Here is a 27,852-nt window from a genome sequence, read left to right on the forward strand (position 1 = left end):
TGCTGAAAGTCGAGCCTGTCCTGTCGTATTTCTGGCATAGTCCGTCTTGAAAATGGCTTTAAATCAACACAACAATATATTTGCTTGTGCAGCTAGCTCCAGATATAGTTTGGTAGCTCTGGCTAATCACTAGCCAATCATAGTTGGTGAAAGCGATGACGTATCCCTACGCCTGTGACAAGGCAATGACGTATCCCTACGCCTGCGACAAGGCAATGACGTATCCCTACGCCTGCGACAAGGCAATGACGTATCCCTACGCCTGCGACAAGGCATTGTGGTGTTGCCAACACAAAATCTGATTGGTTAAAGCAACAGTCTTATCGACCATTATTTAATGCAGCAGAGCCTGCAGAACTGATTGTGAAGGCCTTGAGGAAGATTTCTGACCCTGGCAACAAATAATGGCTGAAATGTGATTGGTTAAATGCTTCAATATGAAAACACACATCTGGAAGCAGTGCAACCAGGGGGGAAAGCAATAAAAGGAAGCTAACAGACAATTTGGAATTATTTAATATGTATTGATGGACATAATATAATATATGATTCAGATATTTCTTAGGCCAGCAGGCCTTGAAGGCCTTGACGGCCCGCCACTGTTTGCATCTCAAAAGGTTCCGTAACCTGAAAATGTCATACCTAGTGGCATTTGTAAGTTGAGCTATGATCAAGGTGGAGGAATGGTGGTACCAGTGGCGGCCCGTGCATTTTCTCGTAGCGCCTTCAACGAATCAATCCAACCCTCAAAAACTATTTCATGGCTATAAAACCTTGACTGCAGCTACAGCTGCGACACATAAAAAATAATGAATAAATCAATGCACAAAAATGGGGTAAAATCCACTTCCTAGCAGCATTTCATGATTAAATACAAATACTGGAGCTTTTCAGACATTACAACCGGGCCAGGGGGGTGATTTTCCTGGGAAAAGACAGTGATGAACGTCAATGGCGTACCGGTAAACATTGCCCGAAAATGGGGTATGATCCGTCCGAAAACAGCATTTATTGATTAAATACAACTACTGGAGCTTTTTAGACATCAGAACCAGGCCCGGAGTATCATTTCCCCGGGAAAACGACAGCGATGAACGTCGATACGTCCGTATACGTCCATACGTGAAACGGCAAAAATTTCACTAAAATGGGGTAAAATCCACTTCCTAGCAGCATTTAGAGATTAAATACAAACACTGGAGCTTTTCAGATATAAGAACTTGGCCCACAATTGAAATATTATTTAGGAATATAGCCATAATTTACTCACCAAAAATCATTTTTAACTGTACACAATATCCATCCTCCTTTCTTTCTTTCTTCCTTCTTTTATATCGCCATTCAAGCTAATGCTGAAAGTCGAGCCTGTCCTGCCGTATTTCTGGCATAGTCCGTCTTGAAAATGGCTTTAAATCAACACAACAATATATTTGCTTGTGCAGCCCGCTCCAAATACAGTTTGGTAGCTCTGGCTAATGACTAGCCTCATAGTTGGTGAAAGCGATGACGTATCCCTCCGCCTGCAACAAGGCAATGACGTATCCCTTCGCCGGCGACAATACATTGTGGTGTTGCCAACTCGAAATCTGATTGGTTAAAGCAACAGTCTTATCAACGCTTGTTTAAAGCGGCAGAGCCCGCAGAACTGATTGTGAAGGCTTTGAGGCAGACTTCTGACCCTGGCAACAAATAATGGCTGAAATGTGATTGGTTAAATGCTTCAATATGAAAACACACATCTGGAAGCAGTGCAACCAGGGGGAAAGGAAGCTAACAGACAATTTGGAATTATTGATGTACAAAATATAATATATGATTCAGATATTTCTTAGGCCAGCAGAGAAGGTCTTGAAGGCCCTGGCGGCCTGCCACTGGGTGGTACACACTTTGGTACAGTAGGTGGCATGATGCACTTAATTGTTGCAATCTTTCATTAATCACAGTGTGGAGTTGCTAACTTTCTTCTGTTCGAAAAACCTTTCAAGCGTGAGTAGGCTACATGATTTGTCATCAGATAGCCTAATGACGCTTGATGACCTCATCTAGTTGCAATAAAGTTGTTGCAAACGCATTAGTTGAAACATGAAAAGTTGATGATCGTAATCGTCCAGAGTTTTTTTTTATTGTTTCTACATTTTTGGTTTAAAGAAAAACTGGTAATTCTTTTTTAAAGAATATATTCGAATAATTGACAATTTAAATCAGCACAGCTTAACAAGAAAAATTTTCACTAGCAGCACTTTAAAAAAATTGAATTAGTAGTATGATTTTTCCTGGGCGGCCCAGTGGCACTAGTGGTTAGCATGTCAGCCTCACAGCTCTGGGGTCCTGGGTTCAAATCCAGGTCGGTCCACCTTTGTGGAGTTTGCATGTTCAACCCGGGCCTGTGTGGGTTTCCTCCGGGTACTCCGGTTTCCTCCCACATTCCAAAATCATGCATGGTAGGCTGATTGGACACTCTAAATTGCCCCTAGGTATGGGTGTGAGTGTGCATGGTTGTCCGTCTCCTTGTGCCCTGCAATTGGCTGGCCATCGATTCAGGGTGTCCCCCGCCTCTGGCCCGGAGCCAGCTGGGATTGGCTCCAGAACCCCCCATTCACGCTCACACTCATACCTAGGGACGATTTAGAGTGTAGAATAGCCTGCGATGCATGTTTTTGGAATGTGGGATGAAACCGGAGTAACCACAGAAAACCCACGCAGGCCCACGGAGAACATGTAAACTCCAGGTGGACCCACCTGGATTCGAACCCAGAACGCCAGAGTTGTGAGGCTGACACGCTAACCACTCACTTGCAAGGCCACTACCTTGAGTTACGAACTAGAAAATATGGATCGCCATGTTTAAGTGAAGACATTCAAATTAAAGGTTTAAGGAAAATGGACACTTAAGGAATGTTACAGTTCTGAAAATATGCCTTATTTATGTACACAGTGATGATCAGAGGAAGCCCGGCGGCTGATTGGTTAGCACGTCGGCCTCACAGTGGGGGTCCTGGGTTCAAATCCAGGTCATTCCACCTGTGTGGAGTGTTCATGTTCTCCCAGGGCTTGCATGGGTTTTCTCCCGGTACTCCGATTTCTTCCCACATTCCAAAATTATGCATGGTAGGCTGATTGGACACTCTAAATTGCCCCTAGGTATGGGTGTGAGTGTGCATGGTTGTCCGTCTCCTTGTGCCCTGCGATTGGCTGGCCATCGATTCAGGGTGTCCCCCGCCTCTGGCCCGGAGACAGCTGGGATTGGCTCCAGCATCCCCCGTGACCCTAGTAAAGATAAAGCGGTTCAGAAAATGAGATGCGAGATGAGATGAGTAATGAACAGTTTCCTACCCCTGCTGAAAGCTAAAATGAAACGTTTTTTAGTATTGATTGCATTTATGTTTAATCCAAAATTGAGTTTATTGGCTGCAATAAAGCAAATTCATTTTAAACGCTGGTTTGGTATTGTTTTTACATTTGGGACTCAGAAACATGTTAAGTGGGGATGCATCTTTTGGTTAAAAACTATACTTACACAACAGAGCGCTGCTGCTGCCTTTATTGACATTTTATCAATAGTATTGATCATAATATAACTGACAGTTTGACGACTTTCAATAACCACTTGCATTATTTATGCGGAGGAGTCGCGAATGCAATCTTTTATTATTAATATTTTACTATAATCCTGGCTTTTACTTGGATTAAAAAAACAACAACAAATAACTTCAATACTATCGACGAAAAACTTTCTGCCTGTAAGGACCGCTGAAATCCCATTTTATTGAGGACACTGTTTTCGTGAGGCACTAATTACAGGCACGGTGTAAAGCGGGCAACAATATGACGTAAAACGAGTGCACCCATTTACAAACAGTGACGACACAACCGACGGATTAATGAAGACCTTGTTTCAGGAAGAAGTTGGCGCCGCCACTGCAAAAATGGTTAGCTCGTAAGCTAACTAAGAAAACAATAAAAACTCGTCTCTTTAGGATTTTTGAGAACAAAGAGATTTGATCATTTGAAAAATGGGCGACGTTGGTAAGTATTCGATCGGAGAACGAGACAAAAATTGACATTTTTTGCTATTCTCTTCACAAAATCAAGCGTGTAGGCTCGGCTCTACAGGCCTCGACTAATCTCTGGAACGAGACTTTTTTAGCCTTCATTGGTTTAGCTTGGCAACATTAGCGGGGTTAGAGGTGTTTGGTCGTTTGTGTGTTCTAACCTCAGTGATAATTCACAGCGAACATTTTGCGTTGAATTGCAACGGGTTAGCAGGTATTCACTATTTATCGGCACCCTGCGCATATTTTATATACACATGCATATACACATACACATATATACAATATACCCACTGTTGCCAGTGAAAGTAGATACTATGTGCATGCTTATCAAAGTGTGTATGGTGGCCTAACACAATAATATGTCTACATATACATGTATATATTGTCTTGAAGAATTCAATGTTCCGCTGTCATCACTGGCCCTCCTGGTCCCACCACTGAGGCTAATGTCAGCAGTGATGTGGGAAGTGGTTCGCCAGAGGAACATCAAGCACTACGGGAAGCTGGAGGAGTTTGTATTCATGGTTACAGATGCAGTTCCCGAACTCATGAGTAAAAGAGAGGGGAGACTCTTGTCACTGGGACTGAGAGCGAGGGTAAGTGAAAACAACTTCATATAATGGCTGTTTTGAGGTTTGACAAGTTAATAGATGACATTTGCACTGAATGATCGTCCAGGGTTGCTTTCCATAGTACTGTAGATCTGGGCGGGATTCTGAAGTTTAACAGTATTTGGCCTCCCAAAAATATTTTCAAGCTTTCTTTTCTTTTCCATGATTTAGTCCATGAATACATTCATTCACCAATGCCAAACCACAAATGATGTATACACTCCGTTCTTTTGTTTTTTCCAATTCAGTTCATTCATTCATTTTCCGTAAAATGTATCCTCAAGTAGTGATGCGTAGATGGGGTTATATAGGGCATCACGTATCGTTTTGACACATTGACACGCTGCATTGACACTGTGTTGCTGAATACTGACACCTGGTGGACATGGAAAAAAAATCTGCAGGAAACAGAGACTCAACTGGTAATGAATTGATGACCTATTGCAGGGGTGTCAAACCGGTCCTCAAAGGGCCGCAGTGGGTGCAGGTTTTCATTCCAACTCAACAAGAGGATACCTTTTGCAAGTGTAATCAGTTAATTAAAGTCAGGTGCTCCTTATTTTCAGAAGACACCTGATTGGTTAAAATGTCGGCAGTGGATCGGTTGGAACAAAGACCAGGACCCACTGCGGCCCTTGGCGGAATCGGTTTGACACATGTGACCTATTGTATCCAGTACATTTACGTACATGCATTCACATTTTCTTGTTCCGTGTATGTAATATAATAAAAAAAATCGATTTAATAATTTAAACACACTTGATCAATTAAGTGAACATCTATTATAATGTCATTCATTTTTTTAACCACTTTATCCTCACTATGCTCGCGCGGGCTGCTGGAGCCAATCCCAGCTGACTTTGGCCCAGAGGCGGGGGGACACCTCAATCGGTGGCTAGCCGATTGCAGGTCATAATGTCAAAAAGGTGAAAGTTCCGTGACAAAGGACTCATTGTTTAAAGATTTCTTTAAAAAAGTTAGTTTCTCAATTGTTTTGTTCTCATCGCATCTTCTGCTTATCTGAAGTCGGGTCGCGGGGGCAGCAGCTTCAGTAGGGAAGTCCAGACTTCCCTCTCTCCAGTCACTTCATCCAACTCTTCCCAAGGCGTTCCTGGGCCAGCCGGGAGACAGTCTCCCCAGCGTGTCCGAGGTCTTACCCGTGGCCTCCTCCCGGAGGAACGTGCCCAGAATACCTCCCGAGGGAGGCGGTCGGGGGGCATCCTGATCAGATGGCCAAAAGGGCTCCTTTTTCAGCCTGACGGCATCTCTGACCGCCGGTGTCCACCAGCGGGTTCTGGGGTTACCGCCTCAACAATAGAAGCGCGGAACATGATCTACTTGGACTCAATGTCCCCCGCCCCTTCCCGGACATGAGAAGCTCTGTCGGAAGGGAAAATTGAAACTCCTTCTGACAGGGGACTCCGCCAGGCGCTCCCAGCAGACCCTCACGAAACGTTTGGGTCTACCCGACCGCACCGGCATCTGCCCCCACCATCGGAGCCTACTCAGCACCAGGTGGTGATCGGTTGACAGCTCCGCCCCTCTCTTTACCCGAGTGTCCAAGAAATGCGGCAGCAGGTCCGATAACACTATCACAAAGTCGATCATCGAACTGCGGCCTAGGGTGTCATGGTGCCAAGTGCACATATGGACACCCTTATACTTGAACATGGTGTTCATTATTGTCAATCCACGAAGACCGTAGAGATCCAACAATAGAGCACCACTCTGGTTTTGATCAGAGTTCTTCCTAATCACTCCCCTCCAGGTCTCACTGTTATTGCCCATGTGAGCATTGAAGTCCCCCAGCAGAACAAGGGAGTCCCCCAAAGGGGCACTCTCCACCACCCCCTCCAAGGACTCCAAAAAGAGTGGGTACTCTGAACTGTTGTTTGGTGCATACGCACAAACAACAGTCTGGTCCCGTCCCCCCACCCGAAGACGTAGGGATTCTACTCTCTCGTCCACCGGGGTAAACCCCAACATGCAGGCACGGAGCCGGAGGCAACAAGTATGCCCACACCCGCTCGGCACCTCTCACCATGGGCAACTTCAGAGTGGGAGAGTGTCCAACCCCCCTTGAGAGGAGTGGTACTGGAACCTAAGCTGTGCGTAGAAGTGAGCCCGACTATGTCGAGCCGGAATTTCTCAACCTCAGACGCTAGCTCGGGCTCTTTCCCAATCAGAGAGGTGACTTTCCACATCCCAAGAGCCAGTTTCTGCAGCCCTGTGACCCACGTCCAGGCGAGGGAATACGCCGTTCAATGGTTTTACTCATCATAGGAGGTCTTCTGAGCCATTCTTTGCCTGGTCCCTCACCTCAAACCCGTGAAAGTATACTAAGACTTTTATTTGTTTGATAAAAATGACCATATAAAGCAGGGGTCTCGAACTCAATTTACCTGGGGGCCGCTAGAGGCCGAGTCTGGGTGAGACTGGGCCGCATCAGGATTTCCACAAGAAAAGCACTGATAAAACATTCCAACATTATCAAATATCTTTATTTTTTAACAAAAAATAATGAATTAAATAAATTAACTTAAAGATGAATAAAAAATAAATCAATCAGTAATACAAAACCAAATAATACTAATGAGCATACAGTAGATATACACTGGCTGGCTAAGTAGAGAAAATGAATTATTTTTATTCCGTTTCAAATGTCTGTATTAACAGCTCTTTAACCTTTAACTTTCTGAACTTGAATGGAACATTGAACATGAAATATTCTGAACACGGCTTCTCTTGCCTACTCCTTGCTGCTAGAGACCTGGCAGCGCTTCTTCTCACATAGTCACATTTGGCTTGAGGGAGGAAGCAGTGGAGACCCTCAGTAGAGCTTGAAGATGCTCATCAGTAAGTCTGGACCTGTACTTGGACTTATTGAAGTTCAAGGTGGAGAAGAGCTTCTCACACAAGTATGTGCTCCCAAAAAGGCACATGGTCCGCTTGAACCTTCGGGAAAGTTCAGGGAAGCTGGGGGTCAACTCTCTCAAAAATTGCCCAAGCTTGTCTGCTTCTCCACTCACCTCCCTGAACTTGGCTTTGAGTGCAGAGTTGCACTGCAGGTCAATGAGCTCCATTTGAAGCTCAGGAGGGGCATCTTGCACATCAAAGGAGAAGGGGTCCGCAAAAATTTGAAATGTGGCTTTGTGTGTCTTGAAGTCTGCAAATCTGTGATCAAATTCCTCCTGTAGCTTCGAAATGGCCTCAACATACTTCTCACCACTGAATGGTGTGCCTGCATCCACGAGAGCCTTGCATGCTGGGAAATGGCAAAGGTTTGTCTGAGAGAGCTGGGCTTTCCATAACACAAGTTTAGTGCAGAATGCTCTCACGTTGTCATAGGCAGCACTGACAAGTTGCCCCTGGCCTTGTAGCTTCTTGTTCAGTACATTAAGCTCATGTGTGATATCAACAAGAAAAGCCAAGTCCATGAGCCATTTGGGATCACTTAGCACAGGATCAATCAACTCACAAACGGCGTAGCTAGCTTTGACTGCTGCATTACTGTCTTTGGTAGCCTTCTTGAAGAGATCCTGTTGCCTCAGAAGACGTGTTTTAAGACTGGCAACCTGGTTGGCTCTCTCATCTCCCTGGTATTTTTCGTACCCCTCAGCATGTCTCGTAGTACAATTACGTTTCAAATTGTATTCCTTGTGCACCACAACTTTTTCAGTGTAAATGAGACACGTCGGGGTGCCCCTGTGTTCAACAAAGAAATATTGCACTCCCCACTTTTCTTGAAACTGTCTGTGCTCATCACCGACCTTTCTCTTCACGGCAGGCTTTGAAAGAGACATCTCTGGGGCTCTGTAATATGTTTTTCCACTTGGAATGAGTCTCGGGTTGATCTTTCACATTCAGTCGCGCGGGTTTGTGGCGCATGTGCACTTTCGCTCTCCGTTTCAATCGCGGAGATGGCTACAGACACTGACACAGGCTGGATCACGGATCATAGCGCCTCATTCAGTTCTATGCTGAGAGCAGCGGAGGAGTGTGCGCGCCGAGCGGAGTGATCGGCCTCACGGCTTCTCCTCCGCCCAGCTAATTGGAGGAATGAATGAGTGAGTGAGCGAGGCACTGGACAGCCCGGCCGATGTCCCGCCCTCCAGAGCCGTATACCTCACCGTGATTGGTTCATTCAGCTCCGAACCAAAGTTCCCTCTAATTTTTTGTTGGTCTGAGCAGAAAGACAACCTCCCTGAGCGCACTGAGTACCAGTGTGAGCGACATCATCGGTACTCGGATGATTCGCCTAAAGACGTTTCGCCGACGGACGTTTGACAGACGGGCAGGTCGCCGAATGGACGTTCCACCGAACGTTCATTCGGCCGAACGGAGGTTTCGCCGAAACGGGATTCGAACGCTCGCCCCGCCGGATCGTGTGTGTACATGTTTTTCAACCTCGGCCCGCGGGCCATATACGGCCCGTTAGGATTTTTAATCCGGCCCGCCGCCGGTGTTGTCCAAATTATAGTAAAAATCAATGTTCGTCTACCATCAATGGCAGTCCGGGAATAAGCACTCTTGGGCAGGCAGATGTAGCAGAACCGAGCCGTAAAATGACAGCAATCGGGTCAAATCCATCCTAAAACAGCATTTAATGATTAAATACAAATACTGGATGATATCGCGATGGAGGCAAAAAAACGTCTATAGACGTCCATTCGCCAAACGGCTCAAAATGCTCTCAAATTCGGTCAAATCCAGCTGAAAACAGCGTTTAATGATTAAATACAAATACTAGTATTTGTATTTAATCATTAAACTAACAAATACTAGTACGACCTGTCCGTCTGTCAAACGTCCGTCGGCGAAACGTCTTTAGGCGAGTCATCCGGTCACGACATCATCATTGCTCGCTATCGGCACACCAGTATCACACCTGCCACAAGCAGGTGCATGTCAATGTTCCCTCTAATTTTTCATGTAAAACATGCTGTAAAACAAGAAAAACATGAGTGGACAGAGCTACTGCCACTGGCTGCCACTTAAACGGCGCCATCATGGGGAAAGGGGTAAAAAAAAAAAAAAATTTAAAAAAAAAAAAATCGATCTTTCATATTAAGACGGGGGCCGCAAATTATCGTCCCGAGGGCCGCAGTTGGCCCGCGGGCCGCAAGTTTGAGACCCCTGATATAAAGTATTTCAACACCTTGCTGTATTGCAAGTTATAGAGGCAATGAAGGTTCATCGGACGTCTACCACCGTCAATGGCAACCGATGTGTTAAATGAGTGCTCTTATTGATAATTTTGATATTTCAACCTAACGGGCCGTATATGGCCCGCGGGGCGTAGTTTGAAAAACATGTACACACACACACCAATACGAGCGAATCCGGGGGCGGGGCGAGCGAGTGAATCTGGCAACGAGTAACATGTACACACGCCAATAACGCCTTATTGATAATTTTGATATTAGATATTAATGCTCTGACATTTACAAAGTCTCTCTCTCACGATTGTAATTTTGAGAGCGAGAGATTACCTGGTTGATCGCTTTCAACAGTAAACTCTCTCTCTCTCTCATGATTATAATTTTGAGAGCGAGCGAACCCGGCGACGAAACGTCCATTCGACGTCTTGTCCGGCGGCGAATCCGTCAACCAAACGTCCGTTCGACGACACGTCCAGCCAACGAAACGTCCGTTCGACGTCTTGTCCGGCGGCGAATCCGTCAACCAAACGTCCGTTTGACGACACGTCCAGCCAACGAAAAGTCCGTTCGACGTCTTGTCCGGCGGCGAATCCGTCAACCAAACGTCCGTTCGACGACACGTCCAGCCAACGAAACGTCCGTTCGGCGAACTGTCCGTCGACGATACGTCCAGCCGACGAAACGTCCGTTCGCCGAACTGTCCGTCGACGATACGTCCGTTCAACCAAACGTCAGCCGGCCGAACGTCAGCCGGCCGAACGTCAGCCGGCCGAACGTCAGCCGGCCGAACGTCAGCCGGCCGAACGTCAGCCGGCCGAACGTCAGCCGGCCGAACGTCAGCCGGCCGAACGTCAGCCGGCCGAACGTCAGCCGGCCGAACGTCAGCCGGCCGAACGTCAGCCGGCCGAACGTCAGCCGGCCGAACGTCAGCCGGCCGAACGTCAGCCGGCCGAACGTCAGCCGGCCGAACGTCAGCCGGCCGAACGTCAGCCGGCCGAACGTCAGCCGGCCGAACGTCAGCCGGCCGAACGTCAGCCGGCCGAACGTCAGCCGGCCGAACGTCAGCCGGCCGAACGTCAGCCGGCCGAACGTCAGCCGGCCGAACGTCAGCCGGCCGAACGTCAGCCGGCCGAACGTCAGCCGGCCGAACGTCAGCCGGCCGAACGTCAGCCGGCCGAACGTCAGCCGGCCGAACGTCAGCCGGCCGAACGTCAGCCGGCCGAACGTCAGCCGGCCGAACGTCAGCCGACGAAACGACCGGGTACCCCTCAGGCCAGTTTGCCATGGGTGACCCTACCAGGGGCACAAGGCCCCAGACAACATAGCTCCAAGGATCAATGGGACACACAAATCCCACCACCACGATAAGGAAATGACTCGCCGGTGGAGTGGCTGTATGCTCGTACAGACGCTCCCCTACTTACGAACATTCAACTTACGAACAACGGTACATACGAACATGTCTGCAAATTGCGTTTAAGTCCAAAAATGTTCGCAAGTCCAATTTTGTATTTCGCGCCTTTTTCGGAGTAGTACTTCTTTCCGCCGCTAATACCGACGCCTGGCGCTGTGAGAGCTCAGCTCACCCAGCATCTACCTTCTTCTTCTTTGCAATGCGGAAGTGCGTGAATGTATCTCCAGTGTGCAAAGAACCTTTTTCATTTGTATCATTAAATATCTCATGCATCCAATATTGAATATGGTTGGTAAAAAGCTAAAGGCTTCTATTGAGGGAGTTGCAAGGAAGAGGCAAGCCATTTCATTTGAAACGAGTAGCAATAATAACGAAGCTTGATGCGCGTGAGAGTGGTGAGCGTTTCACGGGCATTGAATCGTTCGACCGTCAGTACCATTTATAAACAGAAAGATCGAGCAGCAGGACCCAAATATTGAACGTTGCACAAAGTTTGCAAATCAATTGAATGATGCCATACAGTGCTACCGCATCATTTATGATGGAAAAAAAGAAGAAAACTGTGCAATCGTCATTAGGTCGCTTCTTTTGGCCAGTTTCTAATACATAAATCTCTCTCTCTCTCTACAGTACTGTACATATTCTCTCCATTTTATTAAATGTTTTTTTTTTCAGTACAAACCAATGCGTGTTACTTATACAAGCCTTAAACATACAAATGCACTTATATAAACCTTCAATATACTTATATCGGCCTTAAACATAAATTATAATACAAAATATAGCACTGAATCAACTTACAAACAAATTCAACTTATGAACAATCGCTCGGAACCAATTGCGTTCGTAAGTAGGGGAGCGTCTGTATATCAAAATTTGTCTCGTATCTCAAGGTAAACATTTGCTCGAAATTTTACCCGTATTACTGTATCCTATTTTTAGGTGTTTTTTCAGAGGGTGAGAACAGATTAATTTGTATTTAGTTATTTTTTATGGGAAAAATTGATTTGTGAAATGAGTAAATTGACATACAAGCTCAGTCCCGGAATGCATTAACCTTTTATGTTAAGGTATTACTGTACTAAGACAACATTCTTCATCTTTATTGCTGTCATTGTTTTGGGGGAAATTAAACTTCCACTTCGCTCCTTCCGTCCAGCCTTCAATTACCCGTTCAGGGAGCTCTATAGTCAGATAAGAGCAACGACATGAGCCCGCTGCCCGGACTAAAGTTATGTGTTGCTCTTTCACGATGTCCAGCCATCTTAGCCCTCCAAAGAGCTCTATTTTTTGGTTTAGGACCATGGCATCCGATGCAACGTTGCCCGGAGCTTGCACTTTGAAACATTTCTGGGAAATTCCACCATCAGCTCCAGTACCACAAGCTCCGGGAGTTAGCTGCTTGAGCTCTATTTTCGGTTTAGGACCACAGCGTCTGCCGTAACGTTCCCCGGAGCTTGCACTTTGAAACATTTCTGGGAAATTCCACCATCAGCTCCAGTACCACGAGGCTCCCAAAGTCCGCTGAGCGAGCTCTATTTTCGCTTTAGGACCACGTAACGTTGCCCGGGCCTCTAATTTCTGAAAACACATCCACCTTCGCCAAGGCTCTCTGCCGTCGAGTTCGCTGAGCAAGTTCTATTTTCCAATGAGTGCCACAGCCTAAGGTCGCATGGGGCTTGCATTTCTGAAAATCCACTCTCAGCAACTCAGGAAGCTCTATTTTCTTGATCAAAATTGGATTGGATAACTTTATTCATCTCGTATTTGGGAAATTTCATTGTCACAGTAGCAAGAGCGTGAGAATGTATATACGGGAAAGGAATTTTAGACATAAATACATAGGTAATAAGTAAGATAATAAATACATAAATAAATAAGCGTGTTGCTGAAATATATACAGACGCTCCCCTACTTACGAACGAGTTAGGTTCCGAGCGATTGTTCATAAGTTGAATTTGTTTGTAAGTTGATTCAGTGCTATATTTTATATTATAATTTATGTTTAAGGCCTATATAAGTAACACGCATTGGTTTGTACTGAAAAAACATTTAATAAAATGGAGAGAATATGTACAGTACTGTATAGAGAGAGAGATTTATGTATTAGAAACTGGCCGAAAGAAGCGATCAAACGACGATTGCACAGTTTTCTTCTTTTTTTGATGCGGTAGCACTGTATGGCATCATTCAATTGATTTGCAAACTTTGTCCAACGTTCAATATTTGGGTCCTGCTGCTCGATCTTTCTGTTGTATGCCCGTGAAACGCTCACCACTCTCACGCGCATCAAGCTTCGTTATTATTGCCACTCGTTTCAAATGAAATGGCTTGCCTCTTCCTTGCAACTCCCTCAATAGAAGTATTTCGCTTTTTACCAACCATATTCAATAATGGATGCACGAGATATTTAATGATACAAATGAAAAAGGTTCTTTGCCCACTGGAGATAAGTTCACGCACTTCCGCATTGCAACGAAGAAGGTAGATGCTGGGTGAGCTGAGCCCTCACAGCGCCAGGCGTATTAGCGGCGGAAAGAAGCACTACTCGGGGAAAAAAAATACAAAATTGGACTTACGAACATTTTTCGACTTAAACGCAATTTGCAGACATGTTCGTATGTACCGTTGTTCGTAAGTTGAATGTTCGTAAGTAGGGGAGCGTCTGTATAGCTATACCTACATATACGCATACCTAAATATACATACATATATATAAATATACATATACATACATACATACATAGATGTACATGTATACATACGGTAGGTCTTAACACTCAGCCATTTGTTTTGTTAAAGAGCCAGCAGCTGATGGGAGGAAGGATCTGCGGAAGCGCTCCTTCCTGCAATGAGGGTGCAGCAGTCTATTGCTGAAAGAGCTTCGTATGGACTCCACAGACTCATGCAGGGGGTGGGAGGTGCTGTCCATGATGGACATTGTCCTGGTCAGCATCCTCCGCTCTCCCACTTCCTCCACAGAGTCCAAAGGACAGCTCAGAACAGAGCTGGCCCTCCTTACCAGCTTATTCAGCCTGTTCCTGTCCCTCTCTGTGCTCCCGCATCCCCAACAGACCACTGCATAAAACACTGTAGATGCCACCAAAATGTCGTAAAAGGTCCTCAGCAGTGTCCTGCACACTCCAAAGGACCGTAGTATCCTCAGTAGGTAGAGGCGTCTCTCGCCCCTTTTATACAGGGCATCTATGTTTGTGGACCAGTCTAGTTTGTTGTTGAGGTGAACACCCAGGTACTTAAAATTCTCCACGATTTCAATGTCTGTACCCTGGATGTTCACCTGAGTGGTCTGTTGAGGATTCCTCCGAAAATCGATCATCATTTCCTTTGTCTTACTGGTGTTAATGTAGAGGTGGTTTTGCCAACACCAGTCAACAAAGGCTGTGATGACTCCCCTGTACTCTAGGTCGTTCCCGTCTATCACTCGTCCAACAATAGCAGTGTCGTCGGAGAACTTCTGGATGTGGCAGGTGTCTGTATTATGTTCGAAGTCAGATGTGTAGAGGAAGAAGAGTGGGGAGAGCACTGTGCCTTGTGGGGCCCCCGTGCTGCAAGCTATCACATCAGACGTACAGTCCTGAAATCTCACATATTGTGGTCTGTCAGTGACGAAGTTGATTATCCATGCGGCTAGGTGGTTCCTTACTCCAGCCTCTTCCAGTTTCCCTCTCAGTAGGACCGGCTGAATGGTGTTGAACGCACTGGAGAGGTAAAAAAAAAAACATAATTCTCACCATGCTTCCCGTGTTCTCCAGGTGTGAAAGAGACCTGTGCATCAGGTAGGTGGCAGCATCTTCCACACCAATGCCTGGACGATAGGCAAACTGCAGAGGGTCCAGCTCTGCATTCATCAGGGGGCTGAGGTGATTGAGGATGAATCTCTCCATTGTCTTGATCAGGTGAGAGGTTAATGCTACCAGCCTGAAGTGGTTTGGCTCCCTGGGGTTCGCAGTCTTTGGAACTGGGACCACACAGAAAGTTTTCCACATGGTGGGGACCTTCTGCAGACTGAGGCAGAGGTTGAAAATATGCAGAATCACATTGCCAAGCTGATCCGCACAGTCTCAGTAGTCTGGAGCTGACGCCGTCTGGACCAGTAGCCTTCCTTGCTTCGATCTTCTTAAGCTATTTTATCACCTGATCGACAGTAATGCAGAGACCGGTGGAAGAGGGGGAGGAAGAGGAGGAGGAGAAGAGGGGGGAGAGTTGCTTCTGGCCTGGGGGGTCAGGAGAGTGGGGGCAGAACTGAATCTGTTAAAGAACTGATTCAGTTCATTGGCCCACTCCCTGTCTCTGGACTCTGGATCTCTCTCACTGTTGCCTCCATGGCCTGAAATGGTCCTCAAGCCCCTTCAGACCTCTTTGGCGTTGCCTCTCTGGAGTTGGTTTTCTAGCTTCCTCTTGTAGATGGTCTTTCCCTTCCTTATCTCTCTCTTCAGCTCCTTCTGGACCATTTTCAGACTATCTTTCTCCCCAGACCTAAAAGCCCTCTTCTTCTTGTTCAGGAGGGCCCTTAGATCTTGGGTGACCCACGGCTTATTATTGGAGAAACAACGGACCTTCTTGGAGGGTACAGTGGTCTCCACACAGAAGTTGATATAATCTGTGAAGCAGTGGGTCAAGCTGTCAATGTCTTTCCCATGTGAATTGCACAGCACCTCCCAGTCAGTGGTCTCTAAACAGTCCCACAGTACCATGGTCCATCTTTGTATGATCCTAATGGTAGGTTTTTTTTCTCCTCACCATAGGGATGTAGGTGGGGACCAGATGGACCAGGTTGTGGTCTGAGTGGCCCAATGGGGGAAGGGGGACTGAGCTGTGTGCCTCCTTTGTGTTGGCATACAGCAGTTCGAGTTTTTTGTTCCCTGGTGTGGCACTTCACTAACTGAGTGAAGGTGGGGAGAGTAGAAGCCAAGGAAGCATGGTTAAAATCACCGGAGATAAGGAGAGACTGGGGTTGTGACGTCTGTAGCCGCGACACAGTAGCGTGAAGCAGCTCGCGAGCGACTGCCGCATCGGCGGAAGGAGGTATATACCCAATTACGATAATGTGCGAGAACTCCCGGGGATGTAAAACGGCCTGATGCTAACAGCTACTAGCTCTACAGCCCCCCCCCCCCCCCCCTCCGTGTGTGTCGTTGTCTTTGTCTCTCCCCTCCGCGAAATGCATCTAATTTTACTTCTATTAAACACAATTCATTACTATTAAACCACTCGTTATTTATTACTTTGTCAATATATGGCAAATTAGAAGAAATAAAACATTTTTTCTAATCCAATATCCTGTTTTTGGTGTTTTTTCAGAGGGTTGGAACAAATTAATTTGTTTTCAATTCATTTCAATGGGAAACGTCCGCTCGAGTTACCAAAAGCTCGTCATACGATCTCAGTCTTGGAACGGATTACGATCGTATGTCGAGGTACCACCGTAATTGTATACACGTTTGCTGTGCTATATGTGTGTAACTGAAATTTTCCTTTCTCTTCTAACCCATTTTTCAAAAGATAGCGCAACAACTGTCTTTTGGTTCTAAACAAGCGTGTTGCTTGTTTTTAATTACTATTAATCTTGAATTGTGGGCTTTAAATCCATGGAGCAAAGAACTGCTGCTTTGGTTCAGCAACTTCACCCACTAAGTTATTAGTTACCGCATGACAACTGAATGTGTACCATGGGTTACATGAGCTAAAGGTTTGGAATTGTTAGGAATGTCCTTAAAGATACTTAAACTTATGTTGCCAGTTGTGGAAGCACGTGGTAAACATTTTTGCTAAAACGTGTAACATGATATAATGTTACATTTCCACCCACTAGACCACTCTTGAATTGTTGCGATCTGAGCACCCAGATGATCTCAAAGCTGTTGAAACTCACCTCAACAGGATCCGATCGTCTTGCATTGAGGAGGTGGGTGATGAAGGTTTTGTTTCCACGACTATCACATTGAAAGCATACTGCCTTTACTTACTGCCATGCTGCGTTCTGCATTCTAGACAAATGATCCTGTCACTGAGGCACCAGAGGCCAACTTTATGAAGCTCGTACAAGGCCTTATTGAAGATACTGATGGCAGAGAACATTTCCTCAAGGTAGAGTGAATTCCATACACGCTGCATGAATTTATAAACATTGGCCAATTTGGTTAGATGGTTACAATTTTTTAGAGCATGTCACAATGATGGATGACACAAATATCACAAATGTGTCTGCTGATCCTTAAATTATCATTCTAAAATGGCAGTTTATCAATTCTAGTTCATGAAAACGCATTACATCCATATAATTGCAACAAGTAAAATTACATTAAAATAAGAGATACTAAATATGAAGTACATAAAGTATTTGAGAGAGGGAGAGAGAGACGCTAACAGGGTTTGTTGCGGTGTTGCATCCTCTTGATCGCAGTTGCCTCCACCATAAAATATTTTTGTTCATGTTTGTTGGCAAATTAGGTTTGAGGTTTTGAAACTTCCCATTTTTTATGCACTCCTTGCAACTTTTGTTACAGTCAGTATGCCACTGTTGAACTCGAGTTTCTATATTGAAACAGTTCCAAAGTGCAGGCATCTTAACAGTCGTACATTGGTTTGTTTTTTCTTTAAGGGTGGGTATTGCCTTTTTTTGTCATGGCATCATTCAGCACTTTTTTTTTTCCTTGAGTTGATTTTTGAAAGCTAAATAAATATTTTATTCAATCATTCATTTTCTGACCCACTTATCCCCTCAAGGGTTGCAGGGGGTGCTGGAGCCTATCCCAGCTGACTTCGAGCACAAGGCAGGGGATGAACTGAACTGAATTGGTGGCCAGCGAATCAAAGGGCACGAGGAGACGAACAACCATTCCCATTCATTTAGAGTGTTCAACCAGCATACCATGCATGTTTTGTGAATGTGGGAGTAAACCGGCGTACCAGGAGAAAAGTCACGCAAGCCCGGGGAGAACATGCAATCTCCACACAGGAGGCCGACCCTGGCTCAAACCCAGGATCCTAGAACTGTAAGGCAGACGCGCTAACCAGTCACATGCTGGACCGCCCTAAATATTTTATAAACAACTTAATATAAATTGTTTTTGTATCGTGGCTGTCATTCCTAAATTTGTTTTGAGCATATTATGCAAAGTAATGTTATAGAAAAGTCTAAGGGCAGAGTATAATATTGGCACAACTTGTGAATATTTTCTATTAGTGACGAAACACATGCAGTCCCCCCATTAAATGATAATTGAACTTTTTATTAATACTTTTTTCCCCAAAAAATTCTATTTCATGTTCTTTGACAGGCTGTTATAATGGAAAAACATCATAATGTTTCATTTTACAACGCTATATTTTATGCTGGATGGTTTTAAAATATTTAGCTCTTAATAGTTACTTAAAGAAAATAGCACTTTTTATCTCATAATATTTCATATTTAATTTACAGTATTCTTTCTATTATCTATCCAAATTTAACCATCTGCCATGACAGTGTTTTGTTAGAGATAATTAAAATTTGGACGTCAATTGAAGATGCACAGCAAGGACAGCAGTTGGTGATACAATTGCTTGATATTATCAGTCGTTCAGACATTTTTGCGTTAGTCATGTTATTTTGAGGATCTAGCTATCCAGAATTATTTTAGTTTCCCAAAAAAAACTTTTTTTTGTTTCATTTCCTATGTCTCTTAAAAATAGAAACAAATACATTCATCTTTAAGATCAAAGCTTTTTCACCCATTTGTGAAAATGACGTGATAAATTAAAGATTTTTCTTTATAAATTATTGGTTGTTCGGATCAGCAATTTCAGTTAAATATATCATATAGAGTTAGGGGCTCTGATTTAAATTGGGCTGTCCGTGCTCGGAAACCATCAAACCTGATTGAAGTTGAGATATTATGTAAAGAAGAATGGTCAAAAATACCTTCAACCAGAATCCAGACCCTCATTGCAAACGATGGGAAGCATGAAGACTTATTTCTGCAAAAGCAGGATCTACCAAACATTAATGTAATTTTTCTGTTGGGGTGCCCATATTTATGCACCTGCCTACTTTTGTTAAGTGTCACATTTACTTGCATATAAGCCGCATTTGTCGGACAAAAGAATGACTGAATTGAGGGTATGGCTTATATGCACATTAAAAGACGTCATGCACGAAACTATTTTGCATTTACAAAGACAGGCATATTAACTTATGATATTGACCCTAATAATGTGCTTTTGATTCATACAGAATCTCAGAAATACGACGTGCGATGATTATCCCTTCAAAGTAACACATTTTTACTCCCTATTAAAACCATGATTATGGAGGTGAAAATTGTGAATCAGGCGGTGGCTTATACTCGAGAAATTGTAAAATTCAACAATCTTAAGGCAATTTTAAGGGTGTGGCTAATACACAGGGGTGGCTTCTATGCGAGTAAATACGGTAATTATTGCAGACTTTCTGTGAATTCTCTTCATTTCAGTTGTCAAATATCAGTGTTTGTCTGCTGTATGACATTTAATTAAAATTGCTGATTCGAACAACCAATGATTTATAAAGGAAAATATTGAAAATGATCAGGGGTGCCCAAACTTTTTCATACCACTCTATTTGTTTAATCCACATATAGGGATATGTGGATTATATGTTGGACATATCTTTTTCCAAGTGTCTTGGTGAGAACAATTGATTCCTTTCATCCCACAGAACACTTTTCCAGTAGAGTATGGCCCTGACTTTGACACAGCTCTAGAGACGCTCGTTTGTGAATTCTTCACTCGACTCGAGGAGCTGCTGCCAGTGCCAGATTTCAAACAGGTCTGCCATCAAGATGACAGAAGTAAAAAATCAACATTTCATACTGGTTATTTCATACATGGCTTTATGCTGTGTTCACACTAAAGTTAAATTGCTGTGCCTTTCTTGTGCTATGCTCGTTGCCAAAATCAGCTTAGTGTTCACACCGGTCTTACTGGTTCACTTCATGTATAAATAAGTACTATAACAGCTTTTTTTCCTCATAATATAACGCCTTTAGTCTCACCGTATTACGACAAAAGCAGTTTTGTGTTCACACTGACCTCACTTTGCCAAAACTCTCAGCCCCTGAAACCAAAAACCTTCCAGTGTAAGAATAAGCAATGTAACAACCTTAATCTTGTAATGTTAATCTTGTAATGTTGTCTTTTTTCTCGTAACATTTTGAATTTAATCTTGTGATATTACAACAAAAGTATTTGTTCTTGCAATAAAATGTTTATCTTCTAATATTTCGATTTTTTTTATCGTAAAATGATAGTGTTTTACCTCATACCTCGCGATATGATTTGTATCACGATTTATAGATTAATTATTTGAAACGGCTCTGATTAATCCCGATAAAAAATTTTAAGGCGATTAGAGTAATTTTTGGCAGGGAGAGGAAATCACAAGTGCTCAAATTAAAAGAAAATCTATCAATACATAAATATAAAGAAATGAAAAAACATGACAATGTCTTTGACTTTTTTTTATTGAAAAAAATAGAAAGGGAAAAAACTGGCATTTTTTTATCGGTTTCCCTTTACTTTTCAATTTAGGTATTCTTTATAAAAGAGGCAGGGGCGAGGTGGAGTGGGAGTGAGAGTGTGGGAGTGAGAGTGTGGGAGTGAGAGTGGGAGTGGGTGTGGGAGTGAGGGTGTGGGAGTGAGGGTGTGGGAGTGAGGGTGTGGGAGTGAGGGTGCGGGAGTGAGGGTGCGGGAGTGAGGGTGCGGGAGTGAGGGTGCGGGAGTGAGGGTGCGGGAGTGAGGGTGCGGGAGTGAGGGTGCGGGAGAGAGGGTGCGGGAGAGAGGGTGCGGGAGTGAGGGTGCGGGAGTGAGGGTGCGGGAGTGAGGGTGCGGGAGTGAGGGTGCGGGAGTGAGGGTGCGGGAGTGAGGGTGCGGGAGTGAGGGTGCGGGAGTGAGGGTGCGGGAGTGAGGGTGCGGGAGTGAGGGTGCGGGAGTGAGGGTGCGGGGGAGAGGGTGCGGGGGAGAGGGTGCGGGGGAGAGGGTGCGGGGGAGAGGGTGCGGGGGAGAGGGTGCGGGAGAGAGGGTGCGGGAGAGAGGGTGCGGGAGTGCGAGGGTGCGGGAGTGCGAGTGCGGGAGAGAGGGTGCGGGAGAGAGGGTGCGGGAGTGAGGGTGCGGGAGAGAGGGTGCGGGAGTGAGGGTGCGGGAGTGAGGGTGCGGGAGTGAGGGTGCGGGAGTGAGGGTGCGGGAGTGAGGGTGCGGGGGTGCGGGAGCGGGAGTGCGGGTGCGGGAGTGCGGGTGCGGGAGTGCGGGAGCGAGAGTGCGGGAGCGAGAGTGCGGGAGCGAGAGTGCGGGAGCGAGAGTGCGGGAGCGGGAGTGCGGGAGCGAGAGTGCGGGAGTGCGGGAGCGGGAGTGCGGGAGTGCGGGAGCGGGAGTGCGGGAGCGGGAGTGCGGGAGCGGGAGTGCGGGAGCGGGAGTGCGGGAGCGGGAGAGTGGGAGTGTGGGAGAGTGGGAGTGTGGGAGTGGGTGTGGGAGTGAGAGTGTGGGAGTGAGAGTGTGGGAGTGAGAGTGTGGGAGTGAGAGTGTGGGAGTGAGAGTGTGGGAGTGAGAGTGTGGGAGTGAGAGTGAGAGTGTGGGAGTGAGAGTGTGGGAGTGAGAGTGTGGGAGTGAGAGTGTGGGAGTGGGAGTGAGAGTGTGGGAGTGGGAGTGAGAGTGTGGGAGTGAGTGTGGGAGTGGGAGTGTGGGAGTGAGAGTGTGGGAGTGAGAGTGTGGGAGTGAGAGTGTGGGAGTGAGAGTGTGGGAGTGAGAGTGTGGGAGTGAGAGTGTGGGAGTGAGAGTGTGGGAGTGAGAGTGTGGGAGTGAGAGTGTGGGAGTGAGAGTGTGGGAGTGAGAGTGTGGGAGTGAGAGTGTGGGAGTGAGAGTGTGGGAGTGAGAGTGTGGGAGTGAGAGTGTGGGAGTGAGAGTGTGGGAGTGAGAGTGTGGGAGTGAGAGTGTGGGAGTGAGAGTGTGGGAGTGAGAGTGTGGGAGTGAGAGTGTGGGAGTGAGAGTGTGGGAGTGAGAGTGTGGGAGTGAGAGTGTGGGAGTGAGAGTGTGGGAGTGAGAGTGTGGGAGTGAGAGTGTGGGAGTGAGAGTGTGGGAGTGAGAGTGTGGGAGTGAGAGTGTGGGAGCGAGAGTGGTGAGAGCGAGAGTGGTGAGAGCGAGAGTGGTGAGAGCGAGAGTGGTGAGAGCGAGAGTGGTGAGAGCGAGAGTGGTGAGAGCGAGAGTGGTGAGAGCGAGAGTGGTGAGAGCGAGAGTGGTGAGAGCGAGAGTGGTGAGAGCGAGAGTGGTGAGAGCGAGAGTGGTGAGAGCGAGAGTGGTGAGAGCGAGAGTGGTGAGAGCGAGAGTGGTGAGAGCGAGAGTGGTGAGAGCGAGAGTGGTGAGAGCGAGAGTGGTGAGAGCGAGAGTGGTGAGAGCGAGAGTGGTGAGAGCGAGAGTGTGGGAGTGAGAGTGGTGAGAGCGAGGGTGTGTGAGGTCTTCACCCCATATCAAGCCTTGATTGCGCTAAATAGACTATGAAAGACTGCTCATTATGGCCAACAAGCTCTCAAATGGGAAAAACAGACTTAAAAAAAACAAAAACAAAAAACTCCGGAAAACAAATTAGTCAGAAAAAGAAAGTTTGAAAAAATAATTGAAAAAAGAACCATCAAAATAAGATGGCAGGTAAAATTATTAGCCTGAGCATTCTGCATATATGAACCACCACAAGGCCAAAACACAAAATTAAGTTATTCTAGTTATAACTGCAATATAACTTATTGCACCACTTGTATTTGTTTGGGCATTACTGTCCATTTAATGAATAAATCTACATATCTATGTATTACATTTTATATGGGACTGGAGCTAGGAAACGGCCCCATGGTACGTTGGTCAACATCCCCAAATTTAAGCACTCTACAGTTATTTTGGCAGGTTGCAAGGCACGGTGGCTGAGTGCTACCCACTAGTGGACGGGAGTGGAAGTGCAGCAATTATTTAATTCCACCAAAAGCAAACTTGTAAAGATTTTTTCAGATGGATTTTGAATCGATATGAGAACTGCAATCTGATATCACAGAATCTTTTTTAAACACCTTTAAAACATTAACATTTTTAGACTTAATTCTTATAATATTGTGACTTAAATCTCATAATTTTATGACTTTTTTTTGCTTTTTTTCCCCCTGCTTGGCGTTTTGTTGACTGGATATCTTGGCACTGTTCCATTTCCAGCATCTGAAGTTCCCTTAATGAGGATACATATTTGCTTAATTTCTTCATCATTGCTATAATCTGCCGCAAAAAGATCTTGCGAGGAAGAAAATTCATCACGCAACATAGCGGAGCGGAGTCTATTCGATCACAACGGCAAAATCGCATTGTGCTGAACATGGCTGGTCTGAGCATAACGCAGCGTTCATACCAGCCAAGTTTTGTTCGGTTTGCTCTGTAATGACTAGCATTATATGAAACATTATTGTTATTAAACTATTTTTGTTTGTTTGTTTGTTTGTTTTATAGACTGCTTCTTGGCTTAGTGCTGCCCCCTCGGTTCTTGAGGAGTACATACAGTGTGTCTCAACTGGGGAAGACCTCAAGTTTCTCCTCCAAAACAAAGAGTGTCATGGAAAATTGGGCAAAAATACTGTTGGTATGGTCTCTGTTCATTGTCAGTAAACTTTAAAAGGTGCTATGAAATGGTGATCGTTGAAAAAATGAAAATGAATTCCCTAATGTAATTTTACATGTAGAAAATTAATTTGGCATTCAAATGTAGATGTTTTTTATATACCATTTCATAGTTTTATTCCACTCAAGTTTTTATTTTTTCCTAAAGTTTTTTGTTCTAATGACAAAACGATGAAAAAATATCTCGACTACAAAAATCTGTAGGCTCATATGTGCAAATGGGGTTATTTATTGGAATTTTGGTAGAAAAAAAGACCTTTTAAAGGTGCTATGAAATGGTGACTGAAATACAAAAATGACTGGACTAATTTAATTTTGCATCTTGAAAACCAATTTGTCAATCAAATCAGCTTGTCATAGTTATGCCTTTATTTCAATAAGTAAATTAATCAGACAGTAAATAAAAATCGGTGCAGTCATTTTCGTGGCTGCGATTTCCATCGTCTGTGCGTTAAAACCTATCTAATCTTATGGTTAGGGGCTGGCTGAGCACGCACACATGTCCGGTAATTATTTCAAAATAAAATCAGATCTTGTTCAATAAATGCAAATGTCTGCAGTAACTCTCACATATGTCACATTTTAGCCTAAAATAGCTTTTAATTGGGCTTCAAATGAGCTAACATTTACTCTTTGCCGGCCATGATGACAGTCATTTTGTATCAAATCCTCTCTTTAGATGGCCTCAAAATATCAGAGAATAAAAATGGCACCGGGTTTCTGACCTATTTCATATTCTACACTGAAATAACTTTAAGATGACACATTATGCATTCTGAAATGAAATTAAAAATTCTAATAAACCACCCATTCAAATTTTAAAGTGTTTATCCTTAAAAATACATATACAAAAACTCTAATATATATTTTTTTCATTGACAATATATCGCACGTAGGCAATCATTTATGAGACGATTAATCGCCCACAAAAATTCGTTATTGTGACAGGCCTCTTCATAGTTATTCCACACAAAACAATCCATCAGGGAACATCCACTTTTTTTCAGCATTTCGGGTTGTGGCATCACAAGCAGAAAAGATAATCATGTTGATAGAATGAGAGGTCACACAGCAACAAGAGAATACAAGGCCTATGGAGAGCCTAGCAGAAATCCGCAGAGCATTCTGGGTGTGACATCATCTTCTGTTGGGAGATTTTTCTAGTGGGTGGAGCCAAGGCCGCTGAGAAAGGAAGCATAAATCGGATCAAATTTTCCTTATTAGGTATTTTCTGTCACCTTTTTGGATGGTCTGGGATCATTTTATGGTCTCTCTCTGCAGTATTTCATAGCACCGTTAAGATTCTGTACATACAGTGGTGGTCAAAAGTTAACATACGCATGTAATGAAGATAGTGTTGGTTCTCTTGAATTTCCAGTTAATTCTAAGTCACCAGCTGTAGTCACTCATGATTACTCACAAGAAGAGGCTGTGCTATGAAGCTCATGTCTACCAACTTTCTAAGTCTCCAAAATTGCTCATTCATGTTCTGTATGTATATTTTTGTATTTGGTCACATTTTCAGTTTACCTGTGATGAAGTCATAAACTAATCAAACTTCATGATTGTTTTTTTTGTGACAAAGAAGTATATGTTTCAATCATTCTATCAGAGAAAAACAGATTTGTAGAAATAACTGGAAACTCAAGACAGCCATGACATTATGTTAAGTGTATGCAAACCTTTGACAACCACTGTACATATTTGTTCCAATCATTTCTTTTCCCTTTCTCCAGCTCCTTTTCAGTCAGATGATCTTCTTATCCCGTCCCTTTCTCTTCCACCCTCTTTGGAAGTGGCAATCGCGTCCCACGCAAGTGCTTGTGATGATGACCACAATGTTCCTCAGATAGTGATGTTTGATGAAGAACTGTCCACAAATCCTTCCACATCAAACAACTTCCCAGATTCTCCCAAAAGAGCTGATGTCTCCTCATCTCCTTGTCACAGACAGCTAGTGACACACAAATGCTCCGAATGTGGCAAATGCTTTAAACATCACTCCGTCCTGGTGGAGCATCAGCGAGTCCACAGCGGCCTGCAACCTTACAACTGCTCCGAATGCGGGAGAGCTTTTCGAACGGCCACGCTGCTGGCCGGCCACAGGCTACGGAAATGCAAAAACGCTGCATACCTCTGCATAAAATGCGGTAACAGCTTTCCGTCATCGCTGGACAAATTCCGACACCACTGCCCAAAACAAGGACGTAGCTATAATTGCGAGCACTGCAAAAAGACATTCCAAAAGTCCAGCAGCCTCAAAGAACACCTCCTCACACATGTGCAAAGCCGCCTTTTCAAGTGCAGTCACTGTGGCGCTGGTTTTTCCGGCATCGGCGATCTAAAATATCATCAGCAGGTTGATCATGAGAAGCCTTACCAATGTAAACAATGTAGAAAAAGCTTCATCTCCTCAAAGTGTCTGTTGAAACATCAACAACGTCACAATGAGGTCAGCGAGATGGAAACCGCCAAATTGCTGAATGGAGGTAAACACAGGAAATGTGGCGCCACTCATCGGGTTTCATCTTTGCCCTCAAGGAAAATGACTGTCAAATCGGCCTACACCCGGGGACGGGTTACTCACAACTGTCCGCTGTGCGGAAGGAGTTTCAAGTATCGCTTTGAGTTTCTAGAACACCAGAGATTCCACACCGCTGTCAAGCCATACAAATGCTCGCAGTGCGGAAAAGCTTTCCGCACGGAAGCTCACTTGTCTGGCCACAGGAAGAGGAAATGCAAGAACGCTGCCCACATTTGCACCAAGTGTGGCTGTCAGTTTAGATCCGTGCATGAATGCGTTCGACACCAGTGTGTCCAGCTTCTGACGAAATATGAGTGTTCTCACTGCGGAAAGACCTTCAAGATGGCCCATCTACTGAGGAACCATCAGATGAATGAACATCAGCTTCCCTACAGCCCCAACCATCGCTTCAGATGCCGATACTGCGACGAAACGTTCCCTGGGATCAGTGAGCTTAAGTATCATCAACGGGTCGACCATGAGAAACCGTACCAGTGCCAGGAGTGCGGCAAATGCTTTTTGTCCGAAAAGTGCTTGTCCAATCACGAGTTGCGCCATAACGACGAGAGGCCGGAGAGTTGCCCAGTCTGTGGCCGCGGCTTCCGCAACCGCTATGACCTGAAGCAGCACATGCGCACTCATACAGGGGAGCGACCCTACCAATGTACGCACTGTTCACAGTGCTTCTCTACGGCCGGAGGCTTACGGAGTCACACTCGAGTCCACACCGGGGAGAAGCCTCACGTGTGCCCGGATTGCGGCAAAGCTTTCTCCCAGATGGGCGCGATGCGCACCCACCGGCTCACTCACACCGGTGAAAGGCCTTTCAAGTGCACAGTGTGCGGCAAAGGCTTCACAATGGCGCACAAGGTGACGGTGCACATGCGTGTCCACACTGGAGAACGCCCTTATGTGTGCTCTCAGTGCGGGAAGGCCTTCTCTGATGGCAGCGTACTTAAGCAGCACATGCTCAACCACTCAGGGGTTCGGCCTTTCCACTGCCAGATCTGTCCCAAGACGTACACCTGCCTCAACCACCTGAGGCGGCACCTCAAAAGTCACTCGAACATGAACTGACTGATTCTGACAGGGAAACAGGAAAACTTTCTTATGGTAAATTCTTCGAAATTTGCACAAATTGTGATACCACAGCCAGTGTTTTATCCAAGAATGCTTATAATTTTTCTGAGACACTGAACTCCGGGTATATATTTGGGGGAGTTTTCGGAAATTGTGGGAGAACTGTAATGAAAGGTAAAACTGTATTGTTTAAAGACTTCAAATTAAAATGACTCAAGTCACACTTCGGTGGGAATTTTTCGTATTTTTTTGCGAGAATAAATTGCACAGGACTATGTCACACTAGTCAAAATTGCACAATGGAGGAAAAAAACATTCACAA

The 27,852-nt window shown here is 45.1% G+C and overlaps 1 protein-coding gene across 1 annotated transcript; it reads left to right on the forward strand.

Moving 5' to 3' along the window:
- The first annotated feature begins 3,847 nt into the window (after positions 1-3,847).
- On the forward strand, positions 3,848-27,753 carry LOC144085305 (uncharacterized). Its single transcript, XM_077614420.1, has 7 exons — positions 3,848-4,026; positions 4,449-4,651; positions 17,076-17,168; positions 17,255-17,350; positions 19,941-20,051; positions 23,759-23,888; positions 25,663-27,753. The coding sequence occupies exons 1-7, from the start codon at positions 4,014-4,016 to the stop codon at positions 27,525-27,527; spliced, it is 2,511 nt and encodes an 836-aa protein (XP_077470546.1). The 5' UTR covers positions 3,848-4,013; the 3' UTR covers positions 27,528-27,753.
- The last annotated feature ends 99 nt before the right edge of the window (positions 27,754-27,852 follow it).

Source organism: Stigmatopora argus, chromosome 12 (genome assembly GCF_051989625.1).
Source record: "Stigmatopora argus isolate UIUO_Sarg chromosome 12, RoL_Sarg_1.0, whole genome shotgun sequence".
Taxonomy (NCBI): Eukaryota; Metazoa; Chordata; class Actinopteri; order Syngnathiformes; family Syngnathidae; genus Stigmatopora; species Stigmatopora argus.

Excerpts from the sequence above, each read along its gene's own strand:
- LOC144085305 (XM_077614420.1), top strand. Across the intron at positions 4,652-17,075 it reads CACTGGGACTGAGAGCGAGG|ACCACTCTTGAATTGTTGCG; the intron begins GTAAGTGAAAAC and ends TCCACCCACTAG. Across the intron at positions 17,351-19,940 it reads GCAGAGAACATTTCCTCAAG|AACACTTTTCCAGTAGAGTA; the intron begins GTAGAGTGAATT and ends TTCATCCCACAG.